Raw genomic sequence first — 19,914 nt, 5'->3', positions numbered from 1 at the left:
GAAAGCTGACTGGAGACAGATTTATCACACCATGTTTTTTTTTGCAGACGCACACACACACACACACACACACACACACACACACACACACACACACACACACACACACACACACATGTACACATGCACGAACACACACACACACACACACACACACACACACACACACACACACACACACACACACACACACACGCTTACAGGCTTACAGGCACACGCACACTTACAGGCCCACGTACACACACACATTTTTGCAGTATTTCTGAACTTCTGAGGACATCCATGTTTTAGGACAGTAATTTTCTAAATGTTTTTTTCCCCACAAAGGATATTTGTTTTTTAGTTTTTTTAACCCTAAGTGCACCGTCACACTGCATTTTAATTCTACCTATGAGGTCGGATTCTGCCAATGCATTTCAATGGAAATGGAGGATTTTTTGCAGAAATCCTCAAATGGCAACTCAACAAACTGCTCCTTTCAACTCAACAAACTGCTCCATCCCAACTCAACAAACTGCTCCATTCAACTCAACAAACTGCTCCATTCAACTCAACAAACTGCTCCATTCAACTCAACAAACTGCTCCATTCAACTCAACAAATTGCTCCATTCAACTCAACAAACTGCTCCATTCAACTCAACAAACTGCTCCATTCAACTCAACAAACTGCTCCATTCAACTCAACAAACTGCTCCATTCAACTCAACAAACTGCTCCTTTCAACTCAACAAACTGCTCCTTTCAACTCAACAAACTGCTCCATTCAACTCAACAAACTGCTCCATTCAACTCAACAAACTGCTCCATCCCAACTCAACAAACTGCTCCATTCAACTCAACAAACTGCTCCATTCAACTCAACAAACTGCTCCATTCAACTCAACAAACTGCTCCATTCAACTCAACAAATTGCTCCATTCAACTCAACAAACTGCTCCATTCAACTCAACAAACTGCTCCATTCAACTCAACAAACTGCTCCATTCAACTCAACAAACTGCTCCATTCAACTCAACAAACTGCTCCTTTCAACTCAACAAACTGCTCCTTTCAACTCAACAAACTGCTCCATTCAACTCAACAAACTGCTCCTTTCAACTCAACAAACTGCTCCTTTCAACTCAACAAACTGCTCCTTTCAACTCAACAAACTGCTCCTTTCAACTCAACAAACTGCTCCATTCAACTCAACAAACTGCTCCATTCAACTCAACAAACTGCTCCATTCAACTCAACAAACTGCTCCATTCAACTCAACAAACTGCTCATTTCAACTCAACAAACTGCTCCATTCCAACTCAACAAACTGCTCCATTCAACTCAACAAACTGCTCCTTTCAACTCAACAAACTGCTCCATTCAACTCAACAAACTGCTCCTTTCAACTCAACAAACTGCTCCATTCAACTCAACAAACTGCTCCATTCAACTCAACAAACTGCTCCATTCAACTCAACAAACTGCTCCATTCAACTCAACAAACTGCTCCATTCAACTCAACAAACTGCTCCATTCAACTCAACAAACTGCTCCATTCAACTCAACAAACTGCTCCTTTCAACTCAACAAACTGCTCCATTCAACTCAACAAATTGCTCCATTCAACTCAACAAACTGCTCCTTTCAACTCAACAAACTGCTCCATTCCAACTCAACAAACTGCTCCATTCAACTCAACAAATTGCTCCATTCAACTCAACAAACTGCTCCATTCAACTCAACAAACTGCTCCATTCAACTCAACAAACTGCTCCATTCAACTCAACAAACTGCTCCATTCAACTCAACAAACTGCTCCATTCAACTCAACAAACTGCTCCATTCAACTCAACAAATTGCTCCATTCAACTCAACAAACTGCTCCATTCAACTCAACAAACTGCTCCATTCAACTCAACAAACTGCTCCTTTCAACTCAACAAACTGCTCCATTCAACTCAACAAACTGCTCCTTTCAACTCAACAAACTGCTCCATTCCAACTCAACAAACTGCTCCATTCAACTCAACAAACTGCTCCATTCAACTCAACAAACTGCTCCTTTCAACTCAACAAACTGCTCCATTCCAACTCAACAAACTGCTCCATTCAACTCAACAAACTGCTCCATTCCAACTCAACAAACTGCTCCATCCAACTCAACAAACTGCTCCATTCAACTCAACAAACTGCTCCTTTCAACTCAACAAATTGCTCCATTCCAACTCAACAAACAGCTCCATTCAACTCAACAAACTGCTCCATTCAACTCAACAAACTGCTCCATTCAACTCAACAAACTGCTCCATTCCAACTCAACAAACTGCTCCATTCAACTCAACAAACTGCTCCATTCAACTCAACAAACTGCTCCATTCAACTCAACAAACTGCTCCATTCAACTCAACAAACTGCTCCATTCAACTCAACAAACTGCTCCTTTCAACTCAACAAACTGCTCCATTCCAACTCAACAAATTGCTCCATTCCAACTCAACAAACTGCTCCTTTCAACTCAACAAATTGCTCCATTCAACTCAACAAACTGCTCCATTCCAACTCAACAAACTGCTCCATCAACTCAACAAACTGCTCCATTCAACTCAACAAACTGCTCCATTTCAACTCAACAAACTGCTCCATTCAACTCAACAAACTGCTCCATTCAACTCAACAAACTGCTCCATTCAACTCAACAAACTGCTCCATTCCAACTCAACAAACTGCTCCATTCCAACTCAACAAACTGCTCCATTCAACTCAACAAACTGCTCCATTCAACTCAACAAACTGCTCCTTTCAACTCAACAAACTGCTCCATTCCAACTCAACAAACTGCTCCATTCAACTCAACAAACTGCTCCATTCCAACTCAACAAACTGCTCCATCCAACTCAACAAACTGCTCCATTCAACTCAACAAACTGCTCCTTTCAACTCAACAAATTGCTCCATTCCAACTCAACAAACTGCTCCATTCAACTCAACAAACTGCTCCATTCAACTCAACAAACTGCTCCATTCAACTCAACAAACTGCTCCATTCCAACTCAACAAACTGCTCCATTCAACTCAACAAACTGCTCCATTCAACTCAACAAACTGCTCCATTCAACTCAACAAACTGCTCCATTCAACTCAACAAACTGCTCCATTCAACTCAACAAACTGCTCCTTTCAACTCAACAAACTGCTCCATTCCAACTCAACAAATTGCTCCATTCAACTCAACAAACTGCTCCTTTCAACTCAACAAATTGCTCCATTCCAACTCAACAAACTGCTCCATTCCAACTCAACAAACTGCTCCATCCAACTCAACAAACTGCTCCATTCAACTCAACAAACTGCTCCATTTCAACTCAACAAACTGCTCCATTCAACTCAACAAACTGCTCCATTCAACTCAACAAACTGCTCCATTCAACTCAACAAACTGCTCCATTCAACTCAACAAACTGCTCCATTCAACTCAACAAACTGCTCCATTCAACTCAACAAACTGCTCCATTCAACTCAACAAACTGCTCCTTTCAACTCAACAAACTGCTCCATTCCAACTCAACAAATTGCTCCATTCCAACTCAACAAACTGCTCCTTTCAACTCAACAAATTGCTCCATTCCAACTCAACAAACTGCTCCATTCCAACTCAACAAACTGCTCCATCCAACTCAACAAACTGCTCCATTCAACTCAACAAACTGCTCCATTTCAACTCAACAAACTGCTCCATTTCAACTCAACAAACTGCTCCATTCAACTCAACAAACTGCTCCATTCAACTCAACAAACTGCTCCATTCAACTCAACAAACTGCTCCATTCAACTCAACAAACTGCTCCATTCAACTCAACAAACTGCTCCATTTCAACTCAACAAACTGCTCCATTCAACTCAACAAACTGCTCCATTCCAACTCAACAAACTGCTCCATTCAACTCAACAAATTGCTCCATTCAACTCAACAAACTGCTCCATTCAACTCAACAAACTGCTCCATTCAACTCAACAAACTGCTCCTTTCAACTCAACAAACTGCTCCATTCCAACTCAACAAACTGCTCCTTTCAACTCAACAAACTGCTCCATCCAACTCAACAAACTGCTCCATTCAACTCAACAAACTGCTCCATTCAACTCAACAAACTGCTCCATTCCAACTCAACAAACTGCTCCATCAACTCAACAAACTGCTCCATTCAACTCAACAAACTGCTCCATTCAACTCAACAAACTGCTCCATTTCAACTCAACAAACTGCTCCATTCAACTCAACAAACTGCTCCATTCAACTCAACAAACTGCTCCATTCCAACTCAACAAACTGCTCCATTCAACTCAACAAACTGCTCCATTCAACTCAACAAACTGCTCCATTTCAACTCAACAAACTGCTCCATTCAACTCAACAAACTGCTCCATTCCAACTCAACAAACTGCTCCATTCAACTCAACAAACTGCTCCATTCAACTCAACAAACTGCTCCATTCAACTCAACAAACTGCTCCATTCAACTCAACAAACTGCTCCATTCAACTCAACAAACTGCTCCATTCAACTCAACAAACTGCTCCATTCCAACTCAACAAACTGCTCCATTCAACTCAACAAACTGCTCCATTCCAACTCAACAAACTGCTCCATTCAACTCAACAAACTGCTCCATTCAACTCAACAAACTGCTCCTTTCAACTCAACAAACTACTCCTTTCAACTCAACAAACTGCTCCATTCAACTCAACAAACTGCTCCATTCAACTCAACAAACTGCTCCATTCAACTCAACAAACTGCTCCATTCAACTCAACAAACTGCTCCATTCAACTCAACAAACTGCTCCATTCAACTCAACAAACTGCTCCATTCAACTCAACAAACTGCTCCATTCAACTCAACAAACTGCTCCATTCAACTCAACAAACTGCTCCTTTCAACTCAACAAATTGCTCCATTCAACTCAACAAACTGCTCCATTCAACTCAACAAACTGCTCCATTCAACTCAACAAACTGCTCCATTCAACTCAACAAACTGCTCCATTCAACTCAACAAACTGCTCCATTCAACTCAACAAACTGCTCCTTTCAACTCAACAAACTGCTCCATTCAACTCAACAAACTGCTCCATTCAACTCAACAAACTGCTCCATTCAACTCAACAAACTGCTCCTTTCAACTCAACAAACTGCTCCATTCAACTCAACAAACTGCTCCTTCAACTCAACAAACTGCTCCATTCAACTCAACAAACTGCTCCATTCAACTCAACAAACTGCTCCATTCAACTCAACAAACTGCTCCATTCAACTCAACAAACTGCTCCATTCAACTCAACAAACTGCTCCATTCAACTCAACAAACTGCTCCATTCAACTCAACAAACTGCTCCATTCAACTCAACAAACTGCTCCATTCAACTCAACAAACTGCTCCATTCAACTCAACAAACTGCTCCATCCCATCGGAATGCGCTGGCAGAATCTGCCCTCGCTGTTCGCGTCGCTCACTGACAATAACAGACAAGCTAAATGGTAAATGGTAAATGGTGCATTTATATAGCGCTTTTATCCAAAGCGCTTTACATAGATTGTGCATTACATTCACCCATTCACACACACATTCATACACCGGTGGCGGAGGAAACCATGCAAGGCACCAACCTGCTCACCAGGAGCAACTAGGTGTTCAGAGTCTTGCCCAAGGACTCTTCGACATTAACTCAGGGGGAGCCCGGATTCTAACTGGGAACCCTTCGGGAACCCTTCGTGCTCTAATAACGGTTTCTCTACCCCTGAGCTATGCCTGAGCTATGCCGCCCCTAGCTCACAGTGCTCACAGTGCTCTCGTCTGTTGCAAATAATGAATACATCAGAACTCCTACTGTAAGCCTTAAACCTGACCTCTAAGCCTGCTAATCCTAATCCTAACTCTCTTGTGAGAAACACGGACAGTTCAGTTGTCCTCGCAAATTCTATGTATCGTCTCTGTCGGGTGGAAACCTCTTAAGTCCAAAACTGTTACTTTACACTGTTTACAGCATGGGTCTTCAACAGGGGGTCCGGGGACCCCTGGTTTACACTGTTTACAGCATTACAGCATGGGTCTTCAACAGGGGGTCCGGGGACCCCTGGTTTACAGGGTTCAGATTCAAAAGCAGCAGATCTGAAAGTTCAAAATGTTCAAGCTTCCATGGTTTTGTGTGACACTGTATTATTGGTCAAGTAAGGGCGTTCATTTATGACAGCAACAATATGTGACCGAGTCTGGTGCTTTGTGCCTTAACTCTGAATTTGTCATTTTACATTGTTGTACAGATTATCCAAGTACAGAATCCAAGCTTTCATATGATGTATCATTTGTTGAAATTGGAGCATATTTGAAGAAGTTATGGACATATGAAACTTGTTGCACCATAAAAACCAAAGCTGTTAAAAAGCCATTTGAATGCAAGAAACATTTGGACACCTCCAGCTAGCCAGAAGTGGGTGTGACAATGGGAGGGACAATAGGTACTTAACCACACCCCTAAATCACTCCCCCCAAGTCAAACCACGCCCACAACCTCTGAAACTAGATCAGACAGACCTGCTTTTAATTGCTAAGTGTAAAGCAGTGGTATTTTTATTTTTAGGTATTTGTACCTTACTTGAGTATTTCAAATGTTCAGTACTTTTACTTCTACATCTGAGGCAACTTTTACTCCACTACATTTATTTACTTATTTAGTAGATTTAGATTATTATTGCAAAACATACATTACCCTCTTAGCAGATCTACAAGCTCACAATGTGTCACATTGTGAGCACACAGAGGCTTGGCCCTTCAGGCTTATAACATGTGGTCCTCACGTGTATAGTAAAACAAGTGCACACACACGCACGCACGCACGCACGCACGCACGCACGCACGCACACACACACACACACACACACACACACACACACACACACACACACACACACACACACACACACACACACACAGCTCTCATGCATTGGGTACGGTACCAACCATAACGCACACAGCACAGCACACAGCACAGCCCACTCCTTCTGCAGCGCAGCTGATTTATTTGCTTTTTAAAAGGATTCTATTTCTCAAAATGTCCGACTGCTGAACAGGCGTACTTATATTGGCAAACAGATAAGGGAGGGGGGAAGGGGGGGGGCTAATCAACTTGAGTGCAGACGTTAACAGCAGCCACATTCGTCAAGCTCCTTGCAAAGATTTGACTGAAAACGGTTTGTTGCGACACACAATAAAAAGTGTGTTTGTGTTTTGTTTTGTTGTTTTCAAGCAGTAGTGGGAAAAAGTACTACATTTTGGTACTTAAGTAAAAGTATCAATAATGCAAAGTAGAAATAATACTGTACACTGTTAGGAGAATCCGGAATTCAGACTTCACTTGAGTAAAAGTACATTTATGGTATTTGGTATCAAAATGTACCTAAAAGTACCAAAAGTAGAAAATACTCATTATGTACAATGTGCCATTTTCACAAGTTTTCAAATGTACTAAAAGTAAGTAAGTAAAAAGTAAAATCTGCAAGCTTGATGCGGTGCGATGCAATGCATTTTGGTGGTGGTTAATGTATGATTAGTAATAAAAATCCAAATCTACAAGTAATATATTTTATGTAGATGTAGAGGAGTAGAAGTAAAAGTACAGAAAATTGGAAATAAAGTAAAAAATAGCTCAAAAATGTACTTAAGTACAGTACTTGAGTACATGTACTTAATTACCTTCCACCGCTGCACACAATAAAAGTGGCCTCTTGTTTCTTTTGTGAGGAGCAGAGTGGAGTCAAGGACGGCCCTGACGTGGTTTTGTCTGTGAATAATAATAATAGAATAATAATACGTCCAGTGTGTCTCTGATAGAGCGATAATTATTACTTCCCAGATCAATAGCATAAACTTGTCAGCAATTATTATATAAAGGCAGCAGCCGAGTTACAGATGGGAATCTTTAAATTAAACACCGTCGGCCCTGAAGGAGACGGCGGGGAGGAGAAAAAAAACGTTAGTGACCTTCCAAGTTTACACTTCTTACAAACACAGACCAGGCTGGGTTTGATTAGAGCTACGAGCAAGAGAGGGGGGGGGGGGGGGGGGGGGAGAGAGAGAGAGAGAGAGAGAGAGAGAGAGACAGAGAGAGAGAGACAGAGAGGGGGGGGGGGGGGGAGAGAGAGAGAGAGAGAGAGAGAGAGAGAGAGAGAGAGAGAGAGAGAGAGAGACAGAGAGAGAGAGACAGAGAGGGGGGGGGGGGGACTGACGATGCAAAAACCACTCCAGGGGTGGAAAGTAACAAAAGTACATTTACTCAAGTATACCGTCTTAAAGGATTACTTCACCACTTTTCAACCTATCTTCATATAATAGCCTATGACATCATCAATGCAAGCCTATGACATCATCAATGCAAGCTTTCTATTCCTGAAGACTTGCAATGTTAAAGTGGAAGCTGTTGTTCTCGTGATAATACAAATCTAAAATGCGTTTTTTCAAAAATATTGTTTAAAAAAAAATCTGTCAAATGATGTCTCAAGACTATAGATTTCTTCACACATCTCTCCTAAGAGACTTGGACCGAGTAGGTTTTTTTTTTTTTTGCAATTTTATTATGAACATTAGTGAGGACCTATTACTATAAGTGCCTATCCCGAACAAGTTCGGCTTTATTTCAATCCAATACAATATTTTATTTGCTATTTTACTTACCCCGAGCTGCTTGGAGCAACGTGGGTGGTCCTTGCTCGTCTAGCGCGAGCCAACGAGAGACGCTAGATGGTCCGACGATTTGTTCCATTGAAAATGGTTTAAAATAAAGTTTAGAGCCCCACAAAAAAAACTCAATATATACTGTCGGCGGCGCGACGTATTCCAGGGTGCCTATCCCGAACTAGTTCGGGGGATATTTAATAAAATGAATTATTTAATCGGAGGCCTCAACGAAGCCCCGGTCTAAACGTCCATCCATGGTCCGGGCCAACACTCGGCCATACACGGGCCGTAGTCGCGCTAACGGCCGCATCGCGCCGCCCACTCCAATAATAAATCACATCTTTAGACAGGATTTTCTCCGGATTGTGTTCCCAGACCCAAAGAGAAAGTTTGTTGCGACTGAAATAGCTTTAGATCGGGCTTCTAAATGGGTTAGCATTTTGGCTACGTGTCAGCTAGCTTCCTCCTCTCGTCACCCATAGCATTGGCTGGAGTGAAATCCCAAGGCACTTGGGACAGTGTCGACGGAAGCTAGAGCGAAGGTCTACAGAGAAATTTCTGGCACTCTAGCGCCCCTTGTGGCCGGCGGCACTGTATGAGTTAAATGAAGATAGGTTGAAAAGCAGCAAAGTCCTCCTTTAAGTATGTTCAGGTAGTTTTACTTTACTGGAGTTATTTAGAATTTTCAATTTGTTTATTATTTCTACTCCACTACATCTCAGAGACAATTATTGTCCTTGTACTTTTACTCCACTCCTACAGTTATTATATTAAATATCACATCTGTAATTACATTCATCACCTCAGCCATATTTAAACTTTAGCTATTTGAAAATAGTACATTGCAGCATTGATACTTTTACTTAAAGGCATATTCCACTTTCAAAAAACTTTTGGTCATTTTATAATCTAATCAGGCTTTTGTGACCCTGGACAGATTTTAATTTGCTTGATTCAATATTTAGATATTTGATATTCATTTTATCAGACCCTCCCCATCCTGGCCCATTCCTTTACAAACCCATTGTAACTTCAAACTCCATTTTAACCATGATAGATTCATTAAAAACACCCGTCTTTTTTACTAGTGACTCATACTAACCTCCTAATACGTGAGCTGGCTCGACAACTTTTTTCATTTATTTTTAATATTTTTTTATTGTATATATTTTTTCCCCATTTTCCCAAGAAATTATTAAGAAAAAATGTCCAGCTCACATTGTGTATTAGGAGCGTAGTAGGCCTACTGTATGAGTCTCCTCTTCCCGTTCCTCCTCTGCCAGACGTCGGGCAGGGGACCAAGAAGTTGACTCAGAGATGCTGTCAGTCTGTAGCCATGATGCCTTCTGGGAACACAGCTAGTCAAGAATAGCAAATGACTTCATATCTCTTATCCCCCCCCCCCCCCCCACCCTGCAGGAAACGCCATCCAGGCCTTCGGCTACAGCGGCGGCGACACCGCGCCGTACCAAGACGAGTCTGTCTCGGAGCCCTTGGCGACGGCGAAGGCACCGGCGCTCGACGGCGGCCCCACGACCACCTCGGAACCCCCCAACGTCCACGGTGACAGCCAGGAGGGGGAGGGGGAGGGGGAGCTACAAGGCAAGGTACTGAAGGCTCATCATCATCATCATCATCATCATCATAACAAGGGGCCTCATGATTCATAAAAACAGTTACCTTTGTGGTAAAACATAACGAGTGCTCTTATTAATGCTTTTAATTTCATTTTAGGCCTAGAATTATTTTTTGATTTAACTATTGAAAAATAGCAGATATACAAGCTCACACTGTGGCACCGAGTGCCGCGCTGCGAGCTTAGAGCTTGTAGATCTGTGAGCTTGTAGATCATTTCTAGATCATTTCTAGATCAAGGGGGGAATTATGCTTTTTATTCTGCACATTAAGCTGCAGGTAAGTTTGAACATTCCTAGAAATAAAGACCGCTGGCTGCTCTGTCTGTAATCAGACACTATTGATATCAGCTTCTATACTGTTGTTTACAGTAGCTTACATCAGTAAGCTAAGCGTTACCAGTGCAATCACCAATGCTTAGAGTATGATAGCCTACATTTTAATGTGAATAGCTGTGAAAAAAAATACCATACAGATTCCATTGGTTAGGTTGGACTATTATTCATTCATGGTGTGTTTGTTCTGATGAACAGCTGATCAATTTCATTTGGACAACATTAAAGCATAGGACTCATCTCCTACAGTACATGAACATATGGTCCTCCATAAACCTACCATAGACAGCCACGGTGAAGGTGGTGATTCATAATTTATGTTCATGTTAGCCTTTTTAAAGAATAATTTGCAATTTAGCACTGATTATTTGGCCACTTTCAGTGCTATTGATAGAGAGAGAGTGTGCTTGTGTGTGTGTGTGTGTGTGTGTGTGTGTGTGCTTGCTTGCGTGTGTGTGTGTGTGTGTGTGTGTGTGTGTGTGTGTGTGTGTGTGTGTGTGTGTGTGTGTGCGTGCGTGCGTGCGTGCGTGCGTGCGTGCGTGGTGTGTGCGTCCGTCTGTCTCTGTATTCCCCTCGGTCCTGAAATGCCTGCATTTGGCTTCTTTTTTTTACATTTAATTGAATTACTAAAACTGTTTTCACTCTAATTTGATTAAATACAAAAAATAACAAATTAAAACGATCACAACAGGCTTCTGTTGCTCCATTGTATCTTGGCAGTGAAGTCATCTTCTCTAGAGATGTTCTGTCAGAAGATCAACGGCGTATGACCAGTGACCACGTGTCACTTGTTTACATATTCGGTTCGCTTAGCAAAGTCCTGTGTGAACGCTAACCAGACCAGATGCAACAATGTAAACATTTGGTCCTTGATCCGGACGTTTTAAACACACTTCAGGTGTGAATGGCATTTAAGTAATCAATCACAGTAATCAATGCCAGGTGTGGGAAATTTGCCAAATCAAGCTAGGCTGGCGTTGCCATGGCAATCACTGGGCTCATGGCAACGGCCAGAGCCTTCTCTGGTCTCCCACCAACTCCACATCAAGCACGGCTCTCCCTTGGGTCGTCTGTGGGGTGAATTAGAAGTCCAACGAGTCCAAGGTTTACACACTTAGGTTCTTACATACTACAGAGATTCGGTGCATTATTTTAAGAAGTACAAACAAAATAAAAACTATTTCATTGAGAGAAGAATATATATTTAACTAATTTCCTGCTATCCCCGTCGAAACCGGAGATTTCCCGCTGTACCGCGCTGCCATGCCCGTAGATCCCGGAAATTTAATTAGCTTTAATCATTATGAACCATAACATGGTATTTTTTCACGCAGATTTTTTAATTTGGAAGCTGTTTGATTCTTTTACCCGCCTGGCATATGATCTGCGCACATATCGTCTGCTGCGCGATGTGCCCTCGCAGGAACATAGCGCACAGCTCTGCGTTTTACATGAGTTTTTCTGTAAACAGCGGCAGATACAGCCTGACAACGGATATTTATTTTTCCAATGGGATTGTTTTTTCCGAATGCTGCGGTCCGGTCTGCAACGCTGCTACATGTTACATGCACAGATTGTGCGCGATGCGTGCACGTGCCCACGTTAAAAGGTAAGGACAATTTGGCAGTTGCTGAGTTCAGGCTATGTTTAAAATGGTAGAGAAAAAGTTAAAAAGGTTAAAGGAGGACAGTTTTTTTACAACAAGGGTTCATATTTTAGAAAGTAATGAGAGAAAAGAAAAGATGAGCATTTTACTGCTTTCCATCATGTTAGTGTTTTTGATTTCAGTGGGGGGGTGGGGGGGCATGCATGCCCACAAGTGACTAAATGTGTCTTTTTGGACACAATAAGCCGATTCTCAAGATGCAGAGCTATCTTTTCTGGCCAGATGTGACTTATGGGGGCTAGAAGTGTTACTGTAAATAGTAATAAAGAAATCGCTGGCTTATAGACGTATTTAGCCACTTGTACGCATGCCCCCACCCACTGAAATCAAAATCACTAAAATGGCTAAAACAACAGAAAGCTGAAAATGATCATCCTTTCTTTTCTTTAATTACAAAAAAAATAAAAATGGAATAAATAGAAGGTATGTATTTTTTATAGATATCGTTACGGTTGGGGCAGGAACCTCTCGCTGTACCTCCATAATCTAGGGTTAGGGTTAGGGTTAGGGTTAGGGTATAATCTAGGGTTAGGGTTAGGGTTAACCCTAACCCTAAACCAGGAACCTCTCTGTACCTTCATAATCTAACTTTATTGTGTTTTGTCGTAAATTAACGACCCTTCTCGATCATACTACATCGTCACGCAAAAGCGTCAAAACTAGCAGATCTACAAACTCCACGCCGTTTCACGCTTGTCGATCTGCCAAGTTTGAATTTGAATCCAGAAAAGTAGCAGTTTTGGACATACGAGGTTTCCACCCGACAGAAACCATAAACACCTCTGATGTTCCGTGGCGAGCTGACGCCAACGCCGCCATTGTTTTGATTATTAATGTTGGGCGCCGTGCGGCGCGGCGTGCTCTGCTCCGACACGGAGGCTGATTGTTCCAGCGTGTTGGTTGCCTTAATCCCCCCTTTCACATCTCCATCACACTCCGTCTCTACGCTGCCCCCCTTTCACATCTCCATCACACTCCGTCTCTACGCTGCCTCGCTAGGAATTTGCCCCAATCTTTTACGATAAGGCGGTTTTACGCTAAACTCCCAGAGATGATGACATCTGGATGAAATATTGTTGTTTCTTTCCCTTGCCATTGAAAGGGTGAAAAGGACAGTGGGAGGAAACGTAATCACATTTTACAGTATCAAATATCAACAATGAAGTTCCAGTATTACTTGAGTAAAAGTATTGGCATCAAAATATGCTTGGAAAATGTTTAAAGCATATGTAATGTAATGTAATGTAATGTAATGTAATAAATATAATATAAATATACTAGTAAGACGCCTCAGGGCGACATGCGACCTCGCCCGGCCATCTGGCCAGTGATGTATATCGGACTAGTTGCCCATATATGGAGACCCCTGGTACCCATATATCTATCTAGGTCGTCCTCAGACGAGCCCTCCATCGTTGTTTCCAGTCATCTCGGTTCTCCATACATCTGGCCAGCTCATTGGTGTTCTGTGTCCCTACGTCTTCCTTGAGTATGTCCACGTATGTTTTTGTGGGACGTCCTCGCGGCCGGTGCCCGTGTGTTGGCTCCCACAGTACCAATTTGCTGGCTGGAAGCTCCTGGTGTCTTTGGCAGTGTCCTGCTAGTCTCATTCTTCTGGTGGCAATTTTCTCGCTTACCTTTGGTATTCCCTCATACAGGCTCTCGTTTGTAACATGTGCACTCCTGTTGATGTTGAGTACTGCACGCAACATTCTAGTGTAGCACCCGTCTAGAGACTTCTGCAGGGTTGGCTTCAGGGTCCAGCATTCACTGCCATAGAGGAGAACAGACTCCACCGTTGCAAAGAAGAAGCTAAGTTTGATTTGGCGGGGGAGGTTAGAGTTCCATACACTGTTCATGCCGTTCAGGGCCCTCCAAGCGAGTGCCTTCCTTACTTTAAGGTCTTTCTCAGTTGAGTCGACCCATGCGCCCAGGTACTTGAAGTCCTTGACTTCCTTCAACACAGCTCCTTCTGTTGTTGTCAGAGGTGAGTGATCAGGTAGGTTATAGGTGATAACCTCAGTTTTCTTAGCGTTTAGCCTGAGACCAACTTTGGCACACTCTATCTCCACCCTGTTCAGGAGTTCTTGTGCTTGTTCCATGCTGTCGGAGAGCAGGCTGATGTCGTCCGCATAGTCCAGGTCTGTCAGAACTACTGCGGGATGCCGTCTTGACCTCCTTGGTGTTAGCGTGAAGCCAAGCTCTTGTTCCCGTCCCCCTATGGCTTTCCTGAGCGCATAATCTAGAACTATGATGAAGAGGTAGGGGGCTAGGGTGTCTCCTTGCATTACCCCAGCTCGGATGTCAAACACCTCACTGCTGCCATCTGGGGTCACCACTTTGGCCCTTGTTTTTGCGTACATGGTCTCGATAGCCCGGAGAATGTTGGGAGGGACATTGTAGGCCTCAAGGATCTTCACCATCTTGCTTCTGTGGATAGAATCAAAAGCCTTTTTGAAGTCAATGAAGCACAGTACAGCTGCTAGGTTGTTCTTTTTCACCTCCTCTATTAATCTCCTTAATGCCAGGATCTGTGCTACGGTTGTTCTCTCCTCTCGAAAACCATTTTGGTTCTCTCTCAGGTGAGGGTCGATGGCATGCCGTATCCTGTTCAGTATCATTCGGTTGAAGACCTTAGCAGTGATACATGTCAGGCTGATGCCTCTGTAGTTGTCTGGCTTTGAGAGGTCTCCAGCTTTAGGCACCGGGATGATATTAGACAGAGACCATATTTCAGGTTGCTTGTTGTGCTGTAGAGCATTGTTGCAAAAGTCTAGGATGAGGTTGTCTAGGTCGCAGTTCTTCAAGACCTCTGGGGGTATGCCATCCGGCCCAGCACTCTTTCCCTCTCTTAGGGTGGATTTTGCCCTGGCGAGCTCGCTGATTGTGAAGGGTCCATCGTCGATGTTCAGGCCCTGGAGGACTGTCGGTATATTTTCCTCCTCTCCCTCTTCCACTGATGTTCCCAGGAGCCTCTGGAAGTGGTCGAACCATGTTGCCACCCTCTCCTCTGGACTGTGTCCCTCCACCTGGCCCTCCTTGGCCCTCTTCCGCCCTGTCATCTCATTTATTACCTTCCAGGCCTCCCCGTATTGCCTTTCACCTTGCGCTGCCTGCACTCTTCGCACACTTTCCATCACTTCTTCCCCTTTGATGGCGTCGTAGGTGCTGAAGAGAGACTGTTTGGCCTCGTTCAGTGTCTCGCGACCCTCCTCTGTTGGTTCACGCTCAAAGTTGAGTCGTGCTTCCTCCATCCTGCCTCGTGCTGCTACAACCTTCGGGTGTCTGGACCGTGGTGGTGCTCTTACTCTGTTCAGCACTGGCACGCACAGTCTGGTCGCCTCCTCATTCGCTGTGATGAATCTCCCATATTCACGGCTGGGCTCCTCTCCCCTATCCAGCTGCCGAAAGCGCTTCCTGACTTCCTCCGAGTACCTGGTTTGGAGGCCCGGATTGGTCGTGAATGCCTTCCAGTCATGCCGAATCTTGGGGCTTGGCTTGGGGACCCTGAGGCTCAGTCGTACCCTCATGGAGACCACACGGTGGTCAGAGCCTACAGAGCTGAACGTGCTGTATGGCTCAGCGTTCAGGATGGAATTCCTCCACTTTTGCCTCACTAGGATGTAGTCCAACTGGTATAGCCTAGGTAGCTCCCCAGGCCTTGAGGCTCGGTCTCTGAAAGTCCATCTCTTCCCTGTTCTCTTTCGGAACATGGTGTTCGCTGCCAGGAGCTGGTGTTCCATGAGAAGGGCTTTGAGGTATGTGCCGTTGCGGTTGGTAGACTCATGGTATGGGAATGGTGCATCCTCCTGTCCAATCCTGGCGTTGAAGTCGCCAAGGATTGCCAGGAAGTTGTGCGCTGGGACACCACGGACTGCTTCTGTGAGGTCCTCATAGAACTCCTCAACCTTCTCAGGTAGTGCCGTGTTAGTGGGCGAGTACACCACTATGACTGTTGTTACTGGGTTACCTGCAAACTCAGCTATGAGGATCCTTTCAGTGTGCTTGTGTACCCGTCGGAGAGCTCTGCGCGCCAGAGAACCCAGCATTATTCCCACACCCCCTGTTGCAGCCTGGGCCCCGTTTCGCCCCGCAGATGCAGTGATGAACGTGCGTTTCTCTACTTGGTGGTAAACTATCTTGTCGCCAGTGTGGACTCTTCTGTGTTCCTGGACTCCCAGGATCTCTACCCCCTGTTCTTCAGCACAATGTGCCAATTCCACCAGTCTAGCTTCTTCTCTCACTGTGCATGCGTTGAAGGTCCCCATTACAAATGGTCTCCGACAACGCATGAGTGCATTGGATGGGATGCTGTGGTCAGACAGAACCCTCCCTCGTTCCCGTGGGTTTGAGGCCCTGTCGTCATGATGTCCTCCGGAAGGAGGACCAGCACCACCATCCGCCGCGATGCTCCTGCGGACTCCCGCCGCTGGAAGTATAGGATTTGAGATGACTTTGTTCTTCATGGTTGGCTTTTCAATGCTAGTTAAGGACTGTGGGGTCGCAAATTCTCACAGTCCTGGTTTTTACCTCAGAGTGACCTTCTCCTAGGTGGGTTGCCTACCATGGCTAAGAGCCCCACCCGCCCGACTGATAGCTCAGATTGCCGGATCTGAATGGTGCACATGCTGATGTTTTAACTCACTGAATGGTTCTAATTCTAAAGTAGTTGTAACTAAATACAGTTCTAAAGTTTCGAAGTGTCTACCTGAGCCTCTCCCTGTTGAGTTCCATCAAGCTGTGTGCTCCATTGTTCCTTTCTGATCCATGAGTGTCTGTGTGTGGCCACTGTCTGCCCTTAAATGCATGTTGAGATGCATAGTAGGGGGAGTGACAAGTGGTGAGCACAGCCAATCAACTGAGCCAGAGGTGATAACAATGTAGTGCCAGCCAAAACCCCCCAACAGAAACCAACCTAAAATCTAAAGTAGTTGTAACTAAATACAGTTCTAAATTTCAAAGTGTCTACCTGAGCCTCTCCCTGTTGAGTTCCATCAAGCTGTGTGCTCCATTGTTCCTTTCTGATCCATGAGTGTCTGTGTGTGGCCACTGTCTGCCCTTAAATGCATGTTGAGATGCATAGTAGGGGGAGTGACAAGTGGTGAGCACAGCCAATCAACTGAGCCAGAGGTGATAACAATGTAGTGCCAGCCAAAACCCCCCAACAGAAACCAACCTAAAATCTAAAGTAGTTGTAACTAAATACAGTTCTAAATTTCAAAGTGTCTACCTGAGCCTCTCCCTGTTGAGTTCCATCAAGCTGTGTGCTCCATTGTTCCTTTCTGATCCATGAGACCCCTGGTACCCATATATGGAGACCCCTGGTACCCATATATGGAGACCAGCCCCTGGTATCCATATATGGAGATCCATGTACTGTATATGGAGATATGCTGTGAGAGCCCAAACATGCTTACTCGGTTATTCATTATGTGAAAGTCCTATGATGTCTATGACATCTGACATCATACCCTTTTATGCCCATACATGGAGATCCCTGTCTGTAGAACCAGCCACACAGATATGGGCTGTCTTGGCCATATATGGATCCTGTTAGTGGGGTATGTGGCCTCCATATATGGGCATTGCATATGAAGTCCTGTTAAATATGGGCTTAATATTGATGACATCAGGGAACTCCATATATGGGCATAAAAGTGATTCTGTTAGTGTGACATCACAGTGAAGCCAGAGCGTGATGTCAGAGCGGCAAACCTATTCTGTTAATAATCTGTGACCTATGGTCGCAATAATATAGTAATAATATAATATATAATATATAATAATATAATAATATAGTAAAAGTCCCTGTTCTGCCTCTCCCTCTCTCTCTCTATAGTAAAAGTCCTGTCATGGCAGAATGTCCCATTTCAAGTTTAAAAAACATATATTTTGAAAATAGCAGATCTACAAGCCCACAACGTGTCACAATGTGATTAGTTACTTTATCCACTGCTTTCTGTGCCATCGGAAAAGAGGAGAGGAGAGGAGAGGAGAGGAGAGGAGAGGAGAGGAGGGAGGGGAGAGGAGAGGAGAGAGGAGGAGAGGAGGGGAGAGGAGGGGAGAGGAGAGGAGAGGAGAGGAGAGGAGAGGAGAGGAGAGGAGAGGAGAGGATAGTTTTTAATCTGGATTAGAAAGTTTCTATAAAAACCTGGCCCAGGGCCTGTTCTGTTCAGACTCTGTGAGGAAGAAGACTGCAGTGAACTCTGCTTGTTCAGTGTCTGGAACGGGTCTGTTGGTTTGTCTTTTAATAGAATTGTACTTCATTTTCTGATCAAATACAAATGTGAGAAAGACCATGATGATGAAGACCAGGGGACCATGTTATACTCTGTCCAGCTGGACTAGATGACCAGGGGACCATGTTATACTCTGTCCAGCTGGACTCAGGGGACCATGTTATACTCTGTCCAGCTGGACTAGATGACCAGGGGACCATGTTATACTCTGTCCAGCTGGACTAGATGACCAGGGGACCAGGTTATACTCTGTCCAGCTGGACTAGATGACCAGGGGACCAGGTTATACTCTGTCCAGCTGGACTAGATGACCAGGGGACCAGGTTATACTCTGTCCAGCTGGACTCAGGGGACCATGTTATACTCTGTGTTATGTGTTATGTGTTATGTGTTATATGTTATACTATGTTATACTCTGTGTTATGTGTTATGTGTTATGTGTTATATGTTATACTATGTTATACTCTGTGTTATGTGTTATGTGTTATGTGTTATATGTTATACTATGTTATACTCTGTGTTATGTGTTATGTGTTATATGTTATACTATGTTATACTCTGTCCAGCCACACAGCAGGACTTTCTCTCTCTCCAGGGGTGTCCCACCAAGTTCTGGGCCCTGGGTACAAGGATTCACTGCGGGCCCCCCCCCCCCCACCCCCACCCCACCCCACCCTGGGTACAAGGATTCACTGCGGCCTTCGCTTAAAAAAATACATACATTCAAAGATTTGCACACATTTTCACGACTTTACATATCTTTGTAACTTGACTGCGCCAGATGATAGCAGCAGTGCGTATGCTGGCTGCATACCGCTCTGCTTACCATCATCTGGGACTGCTCCGGCAGACCCGATGTAAGGGGCGGGCCATTTATTCAAATTCTTTAGCAGGTGATTGGATGGGGCCTCCTCTCTATCACAGTCTGGGACCACTCATATTGGCCTGTCTGCATGACGTTACACCCAGAATCCGCCTCCCGGGTTTCCACGTGGTCTGCAATCAGACTCTATTGGCTCAGAGCCGCTCAGAGCCCGCCCGTAGCTGCCGCTGATTGGTCCGGCCGGGACTTTACGAGTGTGATCAACTCTTCCCGAGGAATCTCAGATGGTAAAGTAGGGCGGTACGTACTACTGCCACCATCTGGCGCAGTCAGGTTAATATCTTTGTATGTCTGCTATTTTTCAATAGCTAAAGTATAAAATAATTACTAATTAATTACTAATTAATAATCCACCTTGGGCCCTAGTAACTCAGTCCCACTCCCCCCCTTGTGACGCCCCTGCTCTCTACCCCCCCTCCCTCCAACCTTAATGGTACATTCTGGAAC

At 44.2% G+C, this 19,914-nt stretch overlaps 1 protein-coding gene across 1 annotated transcript in view; it reads left to right on the top strand.

Annotated features, from left to right (window-relative positions):
• Positions 1-19,914, top strand: part of LOC308295802 (GDNF family receptor alpha-2-like) — a gene marked incomplete at both ends in the record, with an annotated part of 317,858 nt that overhangs the window by 285,694 nt on the left and 12,250 nt on the right. The window contains one exon of the mRNA XM_080738851.1: positions 10,129-10,316. Within this exon, the coding sequence (XP_080594977.1) occupies positions 10,129-10,316 (188 nt within the window). The remainder of the gene's footprint in view (positions 1-10,128; positions 10,317-19,914) is intronic.

The sequence above is a fragment of the Nannobrachium achirus genome (assembly GCF_963921795.1).
Source record: "Nannobrachium achirus genome assembly, chromosome: 12".
In the NCBI taxonomy this organism is placed as follows: domain Eukaryota; kingdom Metazoa; phylum Chordata; class Actinopteri; order Myctophiformes; family Myctophidae; genus Nannobrachium; species Nannobrachium achirus.
This window is presented reverse-complemented; position numbering and strand designations above follow the sequence as displayed.